The sequence below is a fragment of the Sus scrofa genome, chromosome 8 (assembly GCF_054392235.1).
Source record: "Sus scrofa isolate SSC_HxYL_T2T_F1_AM1 chromosome 8, Sscrofa_HxYL_maternal_Yorkshire_Landrace_v2.0, whole genome shotgun sequence".
NCBI lineage: Eukaryota > Metazoa > Chordata > Mammalia > Artiodactyla > Suidae > Sus > Sus scrofa.
This window is the reverse complement of record NC_139390.1, coordinates 136,971,319-136,991,260: the sequence shown is the minus strand read 5'-3', so window position 1 is coordinate 136,991,260 and position 19,942 is coordinate 136,971,319. Positions and strand designations below refer to the sequence as shown.

The following is a 19,942-nucleotide window of genomic DNA, read 5'->3' as shown; positions in this document are numbered from 1 at the left end:
TTGCCACCAGCAGAGTAGGAGGGTTCCCTTTTCTCCACACCCTCTTCAGCATTTATTGTCTGTAGGCTTTTTGATGGTGGCCATTCTGACTGAAGTGAGGGATACCCTCGTTGTAGTACTGATTTGCACTTCTCGAATAATGAATGATGTTGAACATCTCTTCATGGGCTTTTTGGCACATCTGTATGTCTTTGAGGGAATGTCTATTTAGATCTTCCGAACGTTTTTCAAATGTAAAAGCTTTTGCACAGCAAAGGAAACCATTAAAAAAATGAAAAGAGGAGTTCCCGTCGTGGCGCAGTGGTTAATGAATCCGACTAGGAACCATGAGGTTGCGGGTTCGGTCCCTGCACTTGCTCAGTGGGTTGACGATCTGGCGTTGCAGACGCGGCTCGGATCCCGCGTTGCTGTGGCTCTGGCGTAGGCCGGCGGCTACAGCTCCGATTCAACCCCTAGCCTGGGAACCTCCATATGCTGCGGGAGCGGCCCAAGAAATAGCAACAACAACAACAACAACAAAAAAAAAAGACCAAAAAAAAAAAAAAAATGAGAAGATAAGCCAAAGAACAGGAGAAGATTTCTGCAAACAAATCAGCTGACAAGGGATTAATCTCCCAAATAGACAGAGGTCACATGAAGCTTTATATCAACAACACAACCCAATTTTAACTCTTTTTTTTTTTTAATTTTTCTTTTATTTATTTATTTTTGTCTTTTTGCTATTTCTTGGGCCGCTCCCGTGGCATATGGAGGTTCCCAGGCTAGGGGTTGAATCGGAGCTGTAGCCCCCGGCCTACGCCAGAGCCACAGCAACGCGGGATCCGAGCCGCGTCTGCAACCTACACCACAGCTCACGGCAACGCCGGATTGTTAACCCACTGAGCAAGGGCAGGGATCGAACCCGCAACCTCATGGTTCCTAGTTGGATTCGTTAACCACTGCGCCACCACTGCCCCATGACGGGAACTCCCCAATCTTAACTCTTACAAGAGTTCTTCGTTTTGGCCAGATGGTTCTCTTGTCTGTACGATCCGGAGCTCACCGGGCGCCTCCCCCTGCAGCTTTTTCTCGGAAGCTCCTTCCCTGCCCTGAACCTTCGCCTGCGTCCTTGTTGCCTCTCTCAATTTTTCCCTCCTTAAAGGTGCAACTTATTCTGAACTGTGGGGCCCCTGCCCCTGCCCCCAGCATCCCCAGCCTGGCTTTCTCCCTGCTCCAAGCAAGGCACTCACACTCACTTGGTGCATGATTCCATGGCACCTTGTTTGGCTGTCTCACACCCTCTTCGTTTTCTTTTGCTGCTTTTCTTTCCTGCACAAGAATCTGATACTCCACCCAGGCTGTAAGCTGCTTGAAGGCAGTGACTGTGTGTCAGACTTGGTCCGAACACTGGTCCCCAGGGCACGAACGTGGGCCCTCGGTGTTTCTGAGTAAACATTTTTCTTGCCATAAATGTTGGTCTCTTTGAAGCAGATCACTCACTTAAATTCTTCTTTTTAGTGTTTCTCACAGGAACTGACAGAATTCAAGTAAGAGGTTTAAAGAACATGAAGATAACATTTTGCTGTCCTGAAAACATGAATGAAAAAGACCCCATCAGAGCACAGACCTGTTTCAGTGTCCTCTACCTCCCGAAGTACTCCACGATGGAGAGGGTCGAAGAAGCCCTCCAGGTGGCCATCAGCAACCACAGGGGATTTGGCTGAGCCTCCCTCACACTCCACCCCTTTGGAGGAATAGCTTCAGAAATTAACATTAACTCAGAACTTAACCAAAGAGTCTTGCTGACTGTTCGGTGTGTTTTCCTGTTTTTGTTTTTTTTTTTAGAATTGCTGTTTTTGCATGTAAGTTGTATTAACATGGATACAGATAAGGCTGTTAAAACAAAGTGACCCTGAAACATAGGGCATTAAATGAGACTGAAGTTGTTGGGGTTTTTTTTCTCCTAAATGCCTGGGTAGTTTGTCCAGGGTTGGTTTTTTTCTCCCTCTCAAACTGCTCTGATAAAAGTCAACAGGTGACTTTATTGTTGCAAATTGCTTTTTTCTTTTTTTTTGGCTGCGCCTGAAGCATGCAAAAGACATCAAAACCTGCGCCACAGCAGTGACAATGCTAGGTCACTACCCACTAAGCCACCAGGGAACTCCCATGTTGCAAATTTCCCTGGAAACGTTTCACTTCCATCTACAGTGTATGTTTTGCATTTGAAACCGCTGACTCCTTTCTCCTCAGTTCCCGGGAGCTGTAGCCTTTCTCTTTCTTGGCTGCTCTCCCATTTCCTTTGCATGCTTCTCCTACACTCGCTTGACCTAAAGTGCTAGTGTAGCCATCCTTTCTCTGCACCCACAGCTACTCCTTCCCGACGCCATGGCGTCAGTTACCACGTCCATGCTCGGGTAACCTCTCTCTTCCCTGCAGGAAGTGATGTGTTCCAGCACCACAGCTGTCTTTCTGTGTAGTCTGTGTGTCTACCTGCACTCCCCTGGGCTCTTTTACCCCAACATGTTGACAAAGAAAATGGTTATCTTCCTTGTATTCTGAAGGTTGGAATGGTGCCACCAGTATCTCCGGCAACCACCTTGCCTTTCTCCCTCTTCTTCACCCTCCACATGGAAAAAAATCAGTCGAGTCCGGACAGTTGCCATTCTCCATCTCCTTCTGAGCCCACTGCCGGTGCTGTTTAAGTGCTCCTCACCTCCCACCCCATCGCTGCAGTCATCTCTCATTTGTGCTCCTTGTGTCGAGACAGCACTGTCTACCAGAACCTTCTGTGAGCCTAGAAATCTAGATAGACCTGCACCATTGAAGAAGACAGACCCCTGCTGTGGGTACAGCTTAGGTTTTGAAGAATTCTGAAGAGAGGAAACTTCACTTGGGAGGAGGGGGAGAAAAAGAGTGTGGAGCTTTGCTGTCCAACATGTGGCTATTTAATATTAAGTGAGATTTAAAATTCAGCATCTGGAGTTCCCATTGTGGCTCAGAGGGTTAAGAGCCCAACATAGTATCTGTGATGACACAGGTTCAATTCCTGCTTGCTCAGTGGGTTAAGGATCTGGCATGGCTGTGGAGTAGGCCGGCAGCTGCAGTTCTAATTCAACCCCTACCCTGGGAACTTCAGTATGCTGCAGGTGCAGCCCTAAAAAGAAAGGAAAAATTGTTTTTCTTTTTTTTTTTTTGTCTTTTTGAGGGCTGCTTCCTGCGGCATATGGAGGTTCCCAGGCTAGGGGTGGAATCGGAGCTGTAGCCATAGGCCTACGCCAGAGCCACAGTAACGCGGGATCCAAGCCGCATCTGCAACCTGCACCACAGTTCACAGCAATGCTGGATCGTTAACCCACTGAGCAAGGGCAGGGATGGAACCTGCAACCACATGGTTCCTAGTCGGATTCGTTAACCACTGCGCCACGATGGGAACTCCAAAAATTGTTTCTCTATACCATCTGAAAAGTGGCACTGCCTGTGGTCCAGTGAGTTAGCCACAGGTGCCACCTAGTGGCAAGCGCAGAAGATAGCAGTCATTCACCACAGCTCTGCTCCCAACCCTTCACTTCCTTTGTGCTGTTAGTGGAAGATGCGGTAAAGATCCCAAGACAATTTTTTATACGTATCGTCCTGCAAATAAATAATAAGCCTTTTGTCATGTACACTTTTATAATTCTATAATTATTCTTCATTCGGCTGGTAGCCTGTACCTCGTGGGAAAACACCCTGCCCCTCAGGTGGGGGACGTGGGGGCCCTGTGCTCTTGGCTGCAACCTCCTCAAAAATCAGCCAGATGAGAGGAGGGACCTGCCTGCTGGTGCAGATGTTACAAAACGGGTCCTTAACGAGTTTGTCTGTTTCCTCGCAGGGCTGTTTGCCCTTAGGACAGTTTCCAGGCTTGAAAGGGTCTTGCCTACCGTTTTCACCAGTTGGGGTTGTTGACTGGGGAGCTGGTCTCCAGAGCCCCCCATGCAGCCGTGCCATCTGTCGGTGCCAGAGTGCTTTCACACGGAGTTAGCTTGTTCCTCGGTTTTACAAAGGAAGCGGGGAAGGATTCGGGGGCCTGAGGATGACGCGCCGAGATGTGAACTTGCCTAGTTAGAAGGCTTGTCGGAGCCATGCGTTCACGCCTCTCGGAAGTGCTTACTGCCTCTGCCTCTCGGAAGTGCTTACTGCCTCTGGGCTAAGCATTCGGTTAAAAACCAACAATTTACTATCAAAAACAGGCACTTACGTGCAAGGTTAAGTGCTAGAATAGAGCGAAAAACATACGGGACTTAGGAAAACAGTAAGGGCGTCAGGCTTGGGCCAGAATTTGAATCTAAGCATTTTGATTCCTCATTCCATTTTTCACATAAATAGAAAAGATGAATTTGCTCAAAATAAAGCTTCGCTCTGCAGGGACTGAGAAGGCAAGTCACACCGCCAAGTGGTTTCAACTTCAGTTCAAGTATTAATTGTTACTCTGGGTAAACCACTTAATCTCTGTGCTCTAGTTTCCCTACCTGTAAAATGGTGCCGATACTTCCTACCCAACCCCTCATATTTGTGTGTGATATGCTCATTAGAACTATCCCTTATGTAGCTTGTACTATACGAGTGATTGCTAGAGGAATTCTACTAGTGAAAGGATAGAGTTAACACTGAGGTCCCCCAGGGAGACACTAGTCAGTTTCCTCCAAAATGATTAAAATGCTTAACTTTTGCAAGCTGAAACTGACTTTTCAGAACAGGGTGCTTGTTCTTTCAGCAAAATGGTTTCATTTACACTGACTATAGAGATATTTAGGGCAAATTAAAAAGAACAGTAATACCATTTCAGGAAATGACAGGTACTTCTATTGTCTCCTGATTATTTGTATTTTTCCCCAGGGCAATTTTTTTTTTCTTTGTAGGGCTGCACCCAAGGCACATGGAGGTTCCCAGGCTAAGGGCTGAATCAGAGCTACAGCTGCCAGCCTACACCAGAGCCGCGCCAGATCAGAGCCCTGTCTGCGACCTACACTACAGCTCACGCCAACGCCTGATCCTTAACCCACTGAGCGAGGCCAGGGATCGAACTTGCAACCTCATGGTTCCAAGTTGGATTTGTTTCCGCTGCACCACGACGGGAACCCCCCAGGGTAATTTTTAAAACGTGACTTGCACTATAGTGTATACACTGAATTAATGCAACAGAAAACACATCTAACCTTATACTTTATTTTTTTCTAGGGCCGCACATGCGGCTTATGTAACTTCCCAGGCTAGGGGTCTAATTGGAGCTGTAGCCACCAGCCAGAGCCAGAGTCAGAGCAATGCCAGATCTGCTCTGCATCTGCGACCTACGCCACAGCTCATCGCAACACCAGATCCTTAACCCACCGAGAGAGGCCAGAGATCAAACCCACAACCCCCCAGTTTCTAGTTGGATTCATTAACCACTGAGCCACAACAACGACGACGGGAATGCCTAACCTCATGTTTTAAATTTTCTTTTTAAGGGGAAGAATCACTGTCTAAAGCTTCTTTTACACTACTTTAAAATTCTATTAAGAATCAGTTAAGGTTACATTGAGTTCTTAGGCTTCATGAGGGTAAATACTGAAACATTTGTTATACTTCTGAAACAGTTATTGTACTAATCAGTCTTATTGAAAATTCTGGAAAATCAATAACTATTAATGTGTCAAATGCTCATGCCCTTAGTATTGCTAAATAAATAGGTCTCTTATGGCAGAAAAATAAACTGAAATGTGGCTCAATAATCGCCCTAACTAAACTCAACAGGACACAATCAGCTATTTGCCAGTCTTTCAATTCCACCTCTCCTCACAGCACATACTTTCCTGGGAAATTCTGTTCTATTTTGGGTGCCTCTCTAAACATATAATTTCCTTGTCTTTGAATTATATTCTTGTGACCAAAAGGAAAAAAAAAAAAAAACCAAACACAAAACTGCAAATTGTTTTATGGAAAATGTCAATATCTTATTAATAATGTAAGCCATCTGATGCCAAAGAAATGAAGGCAATTTTACCAACTCAGAATTTTGGCAAGTACATGAAATTTACATTTTATTATAGTTTTATATCACACTAGTCCAAATGCATTTCTCTACAATTACTCCCCATAGCTCCTTGGAATTATCTCAGTCATCCTTCACATGTGGCTTTACCAAAGGCTTTGAACCTAAAAACAAACCTACAATTTCGAATTAGTAATTTTTAATTATGAATGGGATAAGAACAAGCCATCAGATGATGGCTGTGGGGGTGCTAATTTCCAACAAGCCACTTTGTTGAAATGTTTCTTCCGAGAGACCAGGTATAAATCAGAACCTTCAAAAAGCAGGGGAAGAACCAAAATACAAGAAAGAAGCCTCTTGCAGCTTAAACGTCACATAGTCCTAAACCTCTGACAAAGGCTAATAAGCAAAGCCTCTTTCCTGCAAAGTCTGGGTTTCCAGTATTTCCATGTGGCGGAGCTTTCGGACACACTCACTCAAGCATATCATGAGTTTAAATACCATCGTGGCTCCGGCTGCGTTAATTATGCCGGAAGAGTTTAATACCCATCCAAGTCCAGAGGTGGAAGAACACGTAAACGGGGATGGTGATGGGCAGGAGCAGACTGTAGAAGCACAGGCTGGCTGTGCTGGTGCAGCCCTGGGGGAAGCTCTCTTCCACGGAGGCGGAGTACAGCAGTCCTCCCAGAGAGACCAGGGGGACAAGGACAGTCAGCGTGGGAAGAGACAGAAACATTCTTCTCTCCCACCCACCACCCGCCACGCTGGCTTCTTCGAAGGTGGATGGTGTTTAGAAAATTTCCTTGTGTTGTGTTTACGTATGACCTAGTGCTGCTTCATTTCTTCTTGCTTCTTATTTTGATGTGTCATCCTAGCTGCCTGTGGTATCATATTAGGAATCCCGTCAATAATCGGATAGGCTATTCCCAGCTCTTCATTAATCAATTCATTTGTCGATGGTTCATATCTGAGGGGCAGAAGAAAACCAAAATGAATCCCGGAAGAGTCTGAGGTTCAATAAACAGTAACATTTATCCAATTCTTCACACAGTTAGAGCCAGAAAAGCAGAATTAGACTGTTTTTCATTCTAAAAGCAGCAGTAGCCAATTCAACCATTTCTCTTAGAAAAGGAATCTCTAATTGTTCCCATTTTAGTCTGTTTCTCTCATTTTCTTTTTCACGTTATTCTTAAGCTATGCCTTAGTGGAAAAAAAAAAAAGAAAAGATCTCTCCTTTTCATCCAAATATTCCTTCATGACTCTTTTAAACCCTCAAACGATCCCAGCTAATTTACTACTGGAACAGACACGAGAGGAAAATTCAGCTTCTTCGCTTATCAGAACACCTGCCTCACTGATCCATGAGAAGGAAACCACGGAAGCAGCAATCTACCACCCAAAGGCAGCCACTGATGACACTGCGGTGTTTGCTAGTATTGTCCACGTTCAGGTTTAGCAGCCTGCAACTGCAGAGATGTTTATCCTAAAGAGTCTAGGTGAAAGGTTAAGAAGGCCTTTACAGAACCGGCTGGTCGAGAACTAAAAACCAAAGGGCCGCACACGTAGCTGATGCGCTTAAGATCCTACCCGGCGTTTTCGCAACAATCTGGAAGCTATCACATTTTTCATCGCCTTGCCTTAAAAATCTGAATGCCATGGATTAGTCTTCCGAATCCCGAGTTCATAACCCTGGCTGTACAGGAAGATCACTTGGGATCCTTTCAAGAAAATACGCAGTTGCTCTGGCTCGGCCCCAAGGCCTTCGGATTGAGCCCGGGTGGGGCGTTGCCTAGAGATCTGCGTTTTAAGAAGGATTCCCCCGAGATTCTAAAACGCTGCCGGCGGAGAAGCTGCCCGCCAGGATCCAGGCCTGCGAGTGGCCGGTTTGGTCCGGGAGGCCTGGGGCTCGGCTGGGGCCTCCTCCCGCCCTTCCCGCGGCGGAGCGAGTACCCGGGAAGCTGGCGGGCCCGGGTCCAAAACATGGCAGCGAAGAACACCCGGGTGACCTGAACGTCTCCCCGGCGACAGGGGGCCACCAGGGAAAAGCCGCAGCGGACGAATCTTACCTGAGCGGCTTCTTGGACAGCGGGCACACCAAGAACTCCAGCAGCGCCGGGTCGAAGGCGCGTGGCGGTTTCCCCTCCTTCTTGTTCTCGTCCGCGGACGGCCGCGAGCCCGAAGCGTGCAGGCACCTCCTGGCGACCGCGGACGGCGGCGCGCGTGTCCCTCGCAGCGCTAAGGCGAGCCGACCGCGCGCTCCGCTCAGCATGGTCTGGCCGCCGGCGCGCGGACCTCCGCACCCCCTGGGCCGCTCCGGCCGCTCCAGCCGATCCCGGGGAGTCCCGCCCAGGCGGCCAGGCCCCGCCCCCCGGTGCTCGGGAAACGCTGCCCCCGACGGCTGGAGGCCCGCTCTTTGGTTCCGAGGGCGCTCGGGACCCGACTGCTTTTCCCGCGGCACCGCTCGGTATGGAGAGCCCCGCCTGCAGCCTGGGCTTTCTGCGGCTCTTCCTGCCCGTTTGCAGGTTGCAGACAAAACCCACGCTCAAGTGGAGGCGTCCTGAGTTTTCACCAGGGCCTGTCGCAGGGCCTCCAGGAAGCCAGTGGCCGGACCTCAGAGTCACACAGTGATAGACTTGGACCTCCGTGGTTATCACCAAAAGGAGGTTTCCAACACACTGTCACACTGGGTATGTTAAAAAGCATTACTTGTTTTATGTGTATCTGTCAGTCTTTGCAGTACCACACTTCCTATAACCTTGTTTGGCTTTTTTTTTTTCTCCTTTCATTAAAAAAAATATAAGAACGGGAAAAGAATGGCTTAGTCCTCTTAAACTTAAGATGCCCAGTTTCTTACCCTGGGCTCAATGGCATAATAATAGCACCACTCATTTGCTTCTGTAAATGAGCTTGGAAACCGCAAGGAGTCTAAGTAACTGTGTCCTTTAATTAAGTGGGTGATCCACACAGTGGTTTTTTTCTCGCCCCGCATTTGCTTCTGACTCTCCCAGAAAATGATGCGGATTTGATCTCTTTCTTATAGTGTAGGAGGTAAGTGCCGGGGGTCCGGGCCTGACACCTTGGTCCCAGGTGCATCGTTTACTAGTTGTAGGGCTCCCGCAAATCTCCTAACTCCCCAGCTTTCTTTTCTTTTTCTTTTTTTTTTTTTTTTTTTTTTTTTGTCTTTTTGCCATTTCTTGGGCCGCTCCCGCGGCATATGGAGGTTCCCGGGCTAGAGGTCGAATCGGAGCTGTAGCCGCCGGCCTACGCCAGAGCCACAGCCACGCGGGATCCGAGCCGCGTCTGCAACCTACACCACAGCTCACGGCAACGCCGGAACCTTGACCCACTGAGCAAGGGCAGGGACCAAACCCGCAACCTCATGGTTCCTAGTCGGATTCGTTAACCACTGCACCACGACGGGAACTCCCTCCCCAGCTTTCTTATCTGTGTAATTAGATTAATTATTGTTCCTACCTCATATAATTCCATCCTGGGGCTTAAAATGTGCTAATGAATGCAAAGAGTATTTAGAAAAATGCCTGTGGCAAATGAATGCTCAGTTAATGGCATATGTTGTCATTTTTATTTTCTCTATTCTTTGCAGCCCAGTATACTAGAAGATTCTTGGTTAGTCATCAAAATCCACCCCCTTTTTTTGTCCTTTTAGGGCCGCACCTGCAGCACATGAAAGTTCCCAAGCTAGATAGAGCTCAAATACGAGCTGCAGCTGCCAGCGTACACCAGAGCCACAGGAAAGCCAGATCCTTAACCCATTGAGCGAGGTCAGGGATCAAACCCGCATCCTTATAGATACTAGTTGAGTTCGTAACCTGCTGAGCCACGAGGGGAACGTCCAAAATTTTCTCGTTGTCTCGCTAAATATTGAATCTTTTCTTGCATCGTTGGGGCTTTACCACTTCACACTTTGAGCTCCTGGGAGGTGGGGATAGGAGTTGAGGGATATATAGATACACATACAAGATTGTATGTCCAAATTTCTCTTCCACTCAGCAGTGCAAAAGCAGAGGCAATTTTGTGTTGTCTGTTCACTCTACTTTAAAAAATCTACTACATCATTGGATGCTCTTTGTTCACTAATGTGCAAAAGATTTCAGCCTGAGGCAGCTGTCAGGGATGTAGCCTCAAGAGGTCCCGTTGTTAAGTTCCTATGTTATTTCCCACTAGACCATAGTAGGAATTAATTTTTCAGGTGTAGTTAGTTGATACCTTGGGCTCTAGGGAAGGAGTGAGGTATAGGAAAGAGGGTTCAGCAAGGTATTGCAATGCAGAGCTTGACTTTGGCTAGCTCTGGGTGGGCCAGGCCGGAACCCCAGCCCCCAAGGTAGGAGCAAGCACCCATGCTTAAGACAAGCTTTTTAGTCTCAACTCACCTCACCTGGCTGATAGAGCCTCATCAACTGAGTTTTCTAACCAGTTATAAATAGCTTCAGTGTGCATCCACGAAGAAGGTTGGAAGCAGATCAGTTTAATTTATATTAGTATTGGGGAGAAATGGAGAGTACTAGCAAAATATCGACAATATCTTCAAGTTTATAACACCCCAAATCAACATCCAGTATTTAAGGAACATCTGAGAGTGTGAAGTATTAGCCGAAACCATGTAAATATGAAGTTGCAAGATGTCAAAGCAAAAATGTTTCTCAACAGCCCTCAGAAATTAAGGAATCCAACTTATTTCTGCATGGTAGTATCCTGAGCTGAATGTATAAAATTGTATAAATTGTATAAAATTGTGAAATGGGTCCTTTTTACTATTGGCATGGCTCGGATCTTTCCCATCACAGAGCTCTGGGCTTAGGTACCATATTAGCTGTGTGACCTCTGAAAACTCTTTGCCTCAATCTTCTCATCTGTAAAATAGTATCATCATACTACCTACCTTATTAGGGTCGTTGAGGGGATTAAATCAATTCATACAAGTCAAGCAGCTAGCATGGGGGCTGGTACAGAGTACACATTATAAGAATGTCAGCAGATCGGTGGAATTCCTTATGCTGAAGATGGAGAAAATTCTGATAAGAAAGGAAATCACAGTATACCACTGGGAACCTTTAGTTTAACTGAACGTGGAATTTTGATAATTTCCAGTGTGGATAATACTGAAACATAACTCTTAGGTTATCACACCCATTACGTGAGTTAGAAATCTCCAGGCAGTGGAGAGGCTAGAATATACATTTTAAGCGAGTTCCATAGGCATTCCTGCTGTGGTGCAGTGGGCTAAAAATCTAACTGCAGGGGCTTGGGTTGCTTCAGAGGTGCAGGTTCAATCCCCAGCCTGACTCAGAGGGTTAAAGGATCCAGGGTTGCCACAGCTGCAACTGGGATTCAGTCCCTGGCTGGGGAACTTCCACATGCTGCAGATGCAGCCACAAACTAATAATAATCAAATCCCTTGGAGTTCCTGTCATGGCTCAGCTGTAGCAAACCCAACTAGTATCCATGAGGACGCCTGTTTGATCCATGGCCTCGCTCAGTGGATTAAGGATCCAGTGTTGCCGTGAGCTGTGGTGTAGGTCACAGACATGGCTGGGATCCTGTGTGGCTGTGGCTGTGGTGTAGGCTGGCAGCTGTAGCTCCGATTCCACCCCTAACCTGGGAACCTCCATATGCTGTGGGTGTAGCCCTAAAAAGAAAAAAAAAAAAAATCAAGTCCCATAAATACCAAATTTGGGACACTGAAATTTGGGAATCTCTGATTCAGAGAAGTTAAAATCACTTTTCCACTAGATGGCATCATCCAGTATCTGAACTAACAGTCACTGCTGTCTGTACGTTTCTTTCTGTGATTACGAAGATTTGCTTTGATTTTGACAGTTGTTTCCTTAATTTGATGACCATTATTTTAGGAACAAGTCACAAAAATTTTATTAATAAATTACAATTGGAATGGGTTCATTACAATCAAGAGTCCAACAGATAAATGGACAAAAAGTATGAAAAAAATCACAGAAAGTACAGTTGATCAATAAACATAAAAATTTCATCCCCAATAGTAACATAATGCCAGCATCAAACAGCAAATAATTCAAACATCAAAGAAATTTCCATCTCTCACCAATAAAAATTGTAACTATTTTCAAAGTGTAATTTTTTATTTTTGCTTTTTTTTTAGGGTCACACGTGTGGCATATAGAAGTTCCCAGGCTAGGGGTCAAATTGGCAAAGTGTAATTCTTTTTTTTTTTTTCTTTTTTTGTCTTTTTAGGGCTGAACCTGCAGCATATGGAGGTTCCCAGGCTAGGGGTCCAATTGGAGCTGCAGCCACTGGCCTATGCCACAGCCACAGCAACGCCAGATCCGAGTCGTATCTGAGACGTACATCACAGCTCAGGGCAATGCTGGATCCTCAACCCACTGAACGAGGCCAGGAATCAAGCCCACATCCTCATGGATGCTCGTTGTGTTCGTTAACCACTGAGCCACGACGGAAACTCTGGCAAAGTGGAATTCTTAATATTTGCCATTCATTTATTAAATTATTCAGTGCCCACTCTGTGACAGGTACTGTCTGAATTACAGTTTTCCAGAGAAACAATTAATTGTGTGTGTGTCTGTATATAGGGTTCCTTATGGGGAACTCACTCATTGGATTATGCAAGCCGAGAAGTCTTGAGAGGTACTGACCGAAAGCTGGAGACCCTGGAAAACCAAGGGTGTAAATCCAGTTTGATCCCGAGGGCCAGAGGAGTGGACAGTGTAGATCCAAGGCCAAGGGCGGGAGAAGACAGATATCCCAGCTCAGCCAGCCAGGTAGGAAGCAAAGGCATGAACTCCGCCTTTTTGTTCTGTGTGGACTTTCTTCAGACTGGATGATCTTCCTCCGCTTTACTGGGGGCTCTGTTTTACTGAGTCCTCTGATTCGCATACTCGTTTCATGGGTCCCTCCCAGACACACCCAGAAATAATTTGAATCTGGACACCCCTTGACCCAGCCAGGATGACACAGAAAGTTGACATCATACTGTCCTAAAGGCCCCAGCTGTCCTTTGGATATACTGTTAAACAGTGTTAAAAATACAAACTTGGAGTTCCCGTTGTGGCTCAGGGGATTTGGAATCTGACTAGCATCCATGAGGACGTGGGTTCAATCCCTGGCCATGCTCAGTGCGTTAAGGATGTGGCGTTGCCATGAGCTGTGGTGTAGGACGCAGACAACAGCTTGGATTCTGCGTGGCTGTGGCTGTGGCTGTGGTGTAAGCCAGCAGCTGTGGTTCCCATTCGACCCCTAGCCTAGGAACCTCCATATGCTGTGAGTGTGGCCCTAAAAAGACAAAAAAAAAAAAAAAAAGTTTGCTGGCAGAGATAAGTATGATGAACCATCAAGACTACATAGCAGGAGTCCTGTTGTGGCTCAGTGGGTTAATAAATGAACTAGTATCCATGAGGTTTTGGGTTCAAAGCCCAGCCTCACTCCATGGGTTAAGGATCCAGTGTTGCCACAAGCTGCAACATAGATTGCAGATGTGGCTCAGATCTGGCGATGCTGTGGCTGCAGTGTAGGCTGGCAGCTACAGCTCTAATTTGACCCCTAGCCTGGGAACTTCCATATGCGGAAGGTGAGGCTCTAAAAAGAAGAAAAAAGAAAAAAAGACTACATAGCAACTTAGGGAAGAATGAATAATAAGGATTTGAGTGGGTATTGAATGGTTGCATGTTAATGTATGTTTTAAAAGATTTTTTTTTTTTTTCTTTTTATGGAAGTTCCTGGGTTAGGGGTTGGGTTGGAGCTGCAGCTGCAGGCCTGCACCGCAACAACACTGGATCCGAGAAGTGACCCACGCTGCAGCTTGTGGATCCTTAACCCAGTGAGCAAGGCTAGGAAATCCAACCGAAATCCTCTGGGACACAACGTTGTGTTCTTAACCCACTGAGCCACGAGGGGAATTGCAAAAGATTTTTTGAAGTGTAGTTGATTTACAATGTTGCATTCGTTTTTTTTTTTTTTTTTTCTGTACGGCAACGTGATTCAGTTATACATCTATATTCTTACTCATATTCTCTTCATTATGATTTGTCACAGGATGTTAAGATAGTTCCCTGTGCTACACGCAAGACCTTGTTGTTTATCCATCTTGCAAACACTAGTTTGCCAATGCTAATCCCAAACCCCAGTCCCTCCCTCCTCAAACCCCCTACCTCTTGGCAACCACAAGTCTGTATGTTCTGTGAGTCTCTTTTTGTTTCGTAGATATGTTGATTTGTGAATGTACATTTTAAATGGCTTCTGTATATAGCTATCACGTTTCAAAACTTCCAGTGATTACAAACGTGGCCAGGTTTGGTCTTTAGCTTAAAAGTTCAACATAATTAGTGAGTTCCCGTCGTGGCGCAGTGGTTAACGAATCCAACTAGGAACCATGAGGTTTCGGGTTTGGTCCCTGGCCTTGCTCAGTGGGTTAAGGATCGGCGTTGCCGTGAGCTGTGGTGTAGGTTGCAGACGCGGCTCGGATCCCGCGTTGCTGTGGCTCTGGCGTAGGCCAGTGGCTGCAGCTCTGATTCAACCCCTAGCCTGGGAACCTCCATATGCCATGGGAGCGGCCCAAAGAAATAGCAAAAAGACAAAAAAAAAAAAAAAAAGAAAGAAAAGAAAAAGTTCAACATAATTAGGATGCAAACATGGAAGGAAGAGTAGTATTTCTTTTTTTTTTTTGTCTTTTTTTTCTCAGCATGTGGAGGTTCCCAAGCTAGGGGTCTAATTGGAGCTGTAGCCACTGGCCTATGCCAGAGCCTCAGCAACTTGGGATCTGAGCCGTGTCTGCAACCTACACCACAGCTCATGGCAACGCCGGATCCTTAACCCACTGAGCGAGGCCAGGGACTGAACTCGAAACCTCATGGTTCCTAGTCAGATTCGTTAACCACTGAGCCACAACGGGAACTCCCAAGAGTAGTATTTCTTAAAGAGACTCACCACCACTATTTTGTTCTTTCATCTATTTATAGATATTATGAAATACTCCAAAAATAAGAAGAGAGGTCACTAAAACTGTGTGTCAAAGAGGAAGTATCCAGGTAAGCAACTCCCCGTAATATTAATTCGACAGTTTAGAATAAAGGAAGTTAAAGGAAAATGGCAGGCAGTTCTTTCCAACTGGGCTTTAAGTTGGGGTAGTAATAGTGCCTGTCTGTGCCGTGTACTTTGGCCTTCTTGACCTCCGTTTCCTCCTCCTTCTATCTGGAGGAGTTGGCAAGCTAAAAGTGCATCTTCCAGACTCTTTTGCAGCTAGGGTTGTGGAAGTGCAGGAAGTTCTGTGCACACATGAGATTTGAAAGAGAGATAGAGGCAGGCTTCCTGCAGCAGGGAGAGCTGACAGGTAGGCTCTGACAGACACAACATTTGCGTGGGTAGGGTCTCTGTAGCCCTCTGGGCATAGCCTCTACAATGTGAGGCAGCTGTGGCAGCAACCGCAGTGGTAGCAGCAGCAGCCTCCTGCCCCCCGGGTCACAGCTATGAGGGTGTGACCTTAATGCCAAACCTCCAGAGCAACACCTGTCTTTCTGACCTTCAGCTCCTCCAGTGAATTTATATGCATGTACTTCCCTGTATTAAATTCCTTTAGGAGTTCCTGTTGTGGCTTAGTGGGTTGAAAACCTGAACCTGACATAGTGTCCCTGAGGATGTGAGTTCCATCCCTGGCCTCACTTAGTGTCTTAAGGATCTGGGGTTGCCACAAGCTTCGGCATAAGTCACACATGCAGCTCAGGTACCACATTGCTGTGGCTGTGCTGTAGGCCTGCAGCTGTAGCTCTGATTTGACCCCTGGCTGGGAGCTTCCATAGGCCTCAGGTGTGGCCATAAAAAAAGAAAAAAAAATTCCTTTTTACTGGAAACACTTGGAATCGTTAATTTTTTCCTCTCTGAACCCCGAGTGATAAACTGCCCCGGAGTGTTGATGTGAGAATGAAGTATAATGACACATGCAAGTTACTTAGAGAAGTACCTGACCCTTTCATGCAATATATGCTAGTTATTTAAATTTTTATTAGGGAGATAAGTGCAACTAAAAAGAACAGTCCAGGCCAGAGGTTGAAAACTACAGCTCGAAGGCCAGGTGCCGCCCCCCACCTGCTTTCACGAATGACGTTTTATTGGAGCACAGCCTCTGCTGTTCGTTTACACGTTGTCTGTGGCTGCTCTCACTCTTCAAGGTCACAGTTGCAACAGAAACAGAAGAAACCACAAAGCCTAAAATATTTACCATCTGGCCCTTTATAGATGTAATTCACTTGCCTCTAATCTGAACTATCAAAAAGAACGAGGCCTTGGAGTTCTCCTTGTGGCTCAACAGTAACAAACCTGACTAGTATCCATGAGGATGCAGGTTCGATCCCTGGCACCGCTCAGTGGGTTAAGGATCTGGCGTTGCTGTGAGCTGTGGTGGCACAGTTGAGGCTCTGATGTTGGCTGTGGCTTAGGCCGGCAGATGCAGCTCCGATTAGACTCCTAGCCTGGAAACTTCCTTGTTCCTCGGGTGCGGCCCTAACAAGACCACACACAAAACACCAAAAAAGCAAAACAAGGCCTCTGAGGACTGGGAAGCATTCATGAAAACAATTCTCCTCCTGATACAGAGCTGTCGTATTGAGGAAAAGTAGTTTGGGAAGTTTTCTTCCTGCAAGGGTTCAAAGTAGAACATTGAGGAGGGGGAAAGATCCTTACATTATGTGCAAAATTCTGATTTTATAAGTAAAATTGGAGGGCAAAAAGGAGGCAAAACTGACGTCATCTGAGTCCTCAGCAAGTAATCTGGTAGCACTCAAAGCACCACCCCTGCCTTCTCGGGGTTGTCCTCTGATCACACAGCCCAGCTGCGAAAGTGACCAGCATCGTACCCAGAGTCTGTGTTACCGTGTTCACGCCAGGTCACCAGTTCTTAGAGTACCTTTCTTCCTAAGTCGTCTGGCATTCACCCACTCTGATCTTCAGAGTCACTATTCTAATCTAGGTCTCAGGAATTTCAAACTGTGGTCAGTTGAATATAGTCCTAAGTTCCTTGTCTTTGTAAGTTTTTTTCTCCTTTAAAATTCCAATTTAGGATTTCCTCTTGTGGTTCAGTGGCAACAAAGCCTTCTAGCATCCATAAGGATGCCGGTTTGATCCCTGGCTTCGCTTGGTGGTTTGGGGATCCGGTGCTGCCATGAGCTGTGGTGTAGGTGGCAGATGTGGCTCGGATCTGGCATGGCTGTGGCTGTGGTGTAGGCCAGCAGCTGCAGCTCCGATTCCACCCCAAGCCTGAGAACGTCCATGTGCCACAGGAGTGGGCCCCCCCTCCACCGCCAAAAAAAATTCTGATTTGTCAAAATTTCACCAAAAGAAAAATTATTTATGTCTGATTTATGATTTTTTCAAAAGATGTATTAACAAGTCATAATCACCCCAAATGCATAGTTTACCTTAGGGGTTCCCTCTTGGAGTTGTGCATTCTATGGGCTTGGACACATGCATAATGGCACAGACCTGGCCTTATGGTATCGTACAGGGCATTTCCACCGCCCTAGATATCCCCTGTGCTCCACTTACTTTTGTGTTTGACTTTAAAGCTCTATGTGTTTTCAACTTTTACTAAGTTTCTTGGCTTTTCTGTCTCTCTCTCTCTTTTTCACTCCTCGTCTCCCTTTTTCTATCCCCCACCTCCACCTCTTTCTTCCCCACTTCCTTCCTGCTGCTGGATAAATATGACCCATATAATCTGACAGTGCTTTTCAAACTTGAATGTGCCAGTGAGTCACCTGGGAATCATGTTCAAATGCAAATTCTGATTCAGAATGAGTGAGATTATCCTGGCCAGGCGGCTGGAAATCGTCATTTCTTAAAAGCTTCCAGGTGATGCTGCTGAGTTTCCTCGACTCTCTAGAACAGTGATTCTCAAACTGAGATGCTTTGGGCCTCCAGCGGACACTTGGCAACATTGTGGAGACATCTCTGATTGTTACAACTGGGGTGGTGCAACGAAGCGGAGGCCAGCAACGCCGCTAAGCATCCTACCATGCTCGGGACAGCCCCGCATGACAAAGCAGTGTCTCGCCTAAAGGTCAATAGTGCCGAGGCTAAGAACCCCGCTCTAGAATGATCTTAATCATAAGTACCCAGTGTGTATCTTCTGTGACTCTAACAGGGATTGTTTGTTGTTGTGGTTTCAGCAGGAAAAAGCTTTCCAGGTTGCTGCCATTGACACCTGGGAGGTTCCCTCTTTTAGCCCGTTCCTGTGACTCAAAGAGTTTCTTACCAGGAAGAATTGTTTCTTTCTTCTTTCAAAAGTTTACTAGCCCTCGGGTCATATCCTCTCCCAATTTATTATGTAAAAATTATGAATGGGATTTTTCGTGGTATTAATGTGATTTTTGAAAGCCCGTAATCCTAGAAAATGATAAAAAAAATTCAGGGAGCAAGTTTATAGGCTTGAAATAGGTGATCTTATAGGACTTTTGTATTATCCATATTTAGGCTAGTGCTTTAAGGTGTCTTAGAAAACCACTGAAGCGATTCTCAAAATGGAATCAATACAGATTTTACTCTGTGTATGTTTCCAATGAATCTTCAGATTGTATCAATCAAATAGTGCCTAGTGTAGACAGGCGTGCACCTTAAAAGAAGCTTTTCCTGGAGTTCCCTTGTGGCCCAGTGGGTTGAGGATTTGGCATTGTCCCTGCAGTGGCTCACGTCCCTGCTGTGGCTCAGGTTGGATCTCTGGCCCGGGAACTTCCACATGCCCCATGAGCGGCCAAAAAAAAAAAAAAAAAAAAAAGGCATTTCCCTGTATTTATTTAAGGAAGATGGGCACTAGTTCTGCAGTTCTTCGGTCTGCCTGTAGGAAGGTGTGTTTTCCGTGGTTGAAGAGATTCGGGAATTTGATAACTCTCCTTGGATTGAACTCTTCAGCGACATGGCCACACAAAAGAACTATGGCCTATAAGAATATGATGACTTTACCAGAATCATGATTAAACGGAAGTAACCACAGAAGTATTTTTACTTAAACTAGGGTCACAATTCCAAGTTTTTGAAAGTCTGCTTTTCCTGATATTCTTGGCCACTCAGGCATCTCTGGCTGACTCAGCCCACTGTTGAGCTTCCTACCTGGCCTGCCGGCACCTGGGGCTCAGCCCTGGGATGCATTCTGCCCCGATTTCTTCTTGATTTCCTTTCGCGGGAAACTAATTCCAGGTTCTTAACCAGGATTTGGTCTTGTCGCTGAGGATGTTTTAATGGAAGGATCTCATTGAAGCATAATGTGTTCACCCGTGTATAGGATCCATCAACTGCAAAAGGTTATATAAGGTGATCACATCAGATAGCATTAGCCTCTTATTATCCCACTGCCCCCACAACGCTCCCTCCTCTTCCCTAAACTCCATAGAAGATACCACCATCCACTGAATCACCTGGGCCCCAGTGCTGAGGTCATCGCATGCTTGTTCCTCCCCCGCCACCACTGCAGTCCGTCCTCAGGGCCCTCGCCTAGGTCCTCACGACCTTCTGCCCTATTTTTCACCAATAGTCTTTTGATAGGTCCTGCCCCCAGTCCTGCCTTTTTTCAATTCATCTCCCGCGCTGTTGCCAAAATATTCTTTTAATGTAAAAATTAATCACAGAACTTAACAAGTAAAAGCCTTTGCTTAAAATGTAGTTTCCAGGAGTTCCCGTCGTGGTGCAGTGGTTAACGAATCCGACTAGGAACCATGAGGTTGCGGGTTCGATCCCTGGCCTTCCTCAGTGGGTTAACGATCCGGCGTTGCCGTGAGCTGTGGTGTAGGTGGCAGATGTGGCTCGGATCCCATGTTGCTGTGGCTCTGGCGTAGGCTGGCAACTACAGCTCCAATTCGACCCCTAGACTGGGAACCTCCATATGCCATGGGAGCGGCCCAAGAAATGGCAAAAAAAGGAAAAAAAAAATGTAGTTTCCAAAGCCTGAATGTGACTGCCATAGGGAAT

At 46.3% G+C, this 19,942-nt stretch overlaps 4 protein-coding genes across 16 annotated transcripts in view; 2 read left to right on the top strand and 2 right to left on the bottom strand.

Annotated features, from left to right (window-relative positions):
• HERC5 (HECT and RLD domain containing E3 ubiquitin protein ligase 5) overlaps positions 1–2,033 on the top strand; it is a 57,280-nt gene extending 55,247 nt beyond the window's left edge. For all 6 annotated transcript variants that reach the window (XM_084973467.1, XM_084973465.1, XM_084973463.1 and 3 more), the window contains one exon: positions 1,498–2,033. In XM_084973467.1, coding sequence (XP_084829593.1) covers positions 1,498–1,703 — 206 coding nt within the window. In that variant the 3' untranslated portion in view covers positions 1,704–2,033. The remainder of the gene's footprint in view (positions 1–1,497) is intronic.
• A 3,880-nt stretch (positions 2,034–5,913) lies between these two features.
• Positions 5,914–8,327, bottom strand: PIGY (phosphatidylinositol glycan anchor biosynthesis class Y). Its single transcript, NM_001271967.1, is given in 2 exon segments — positions 5,914–6,953; positions 8,053–8,327. A coding segment is annotated over 1 exon segment (216 nt). The 5' UTR covers positions 6,723–6,953; positions 8,053–8,327; the 3' UTR covers positions 5,914–6,506.
• Positions 5,914–8,327, bottom strand: PYURF (PIGY upstream open reading frame). The gene is given in 2 exon segments (NM_001271968.1): positions 5,914–6,953; positions 8,053–8,327. Coding segments are annotated over 2 exon segments (345 nt in total). The 5' UTR covers positions 8,256–8,327; the 3' UTR covers positions 5,914–6,811.
• Positions 8,328–8,428: 101 nt separating this feature from the next.
• HERC3 (HECT and RLD domain containing E3 ubiquitin protein ligase 3) overlaps positions 8,429–19,942 on the top strand; it is a 181,203-nt gene continuing 169,689 nt past the window's right edge. For 5 of the 8 annotated variants that reach the window (XR_014813393.1, XM_084973455.1, XM_084973457.1 and 2 more), the window contains exons 1-2: positions 8,429–8,673; positions 14,953–15,021. The gene's annotated coding sequence lies outside the window, so the exon portion shown is untranslated. Of the gene's footprint in view, positions 8,674–12,570; positions 12,760–14,952; positions 15,022–17,826; positions 18,042–19,942 lie in introns of all 8 variants that reach the window. The other 3 variants (XM_084973458.1, XM_084973456.1, XM_084973459.1) reach the window with 2 other exon arrangements.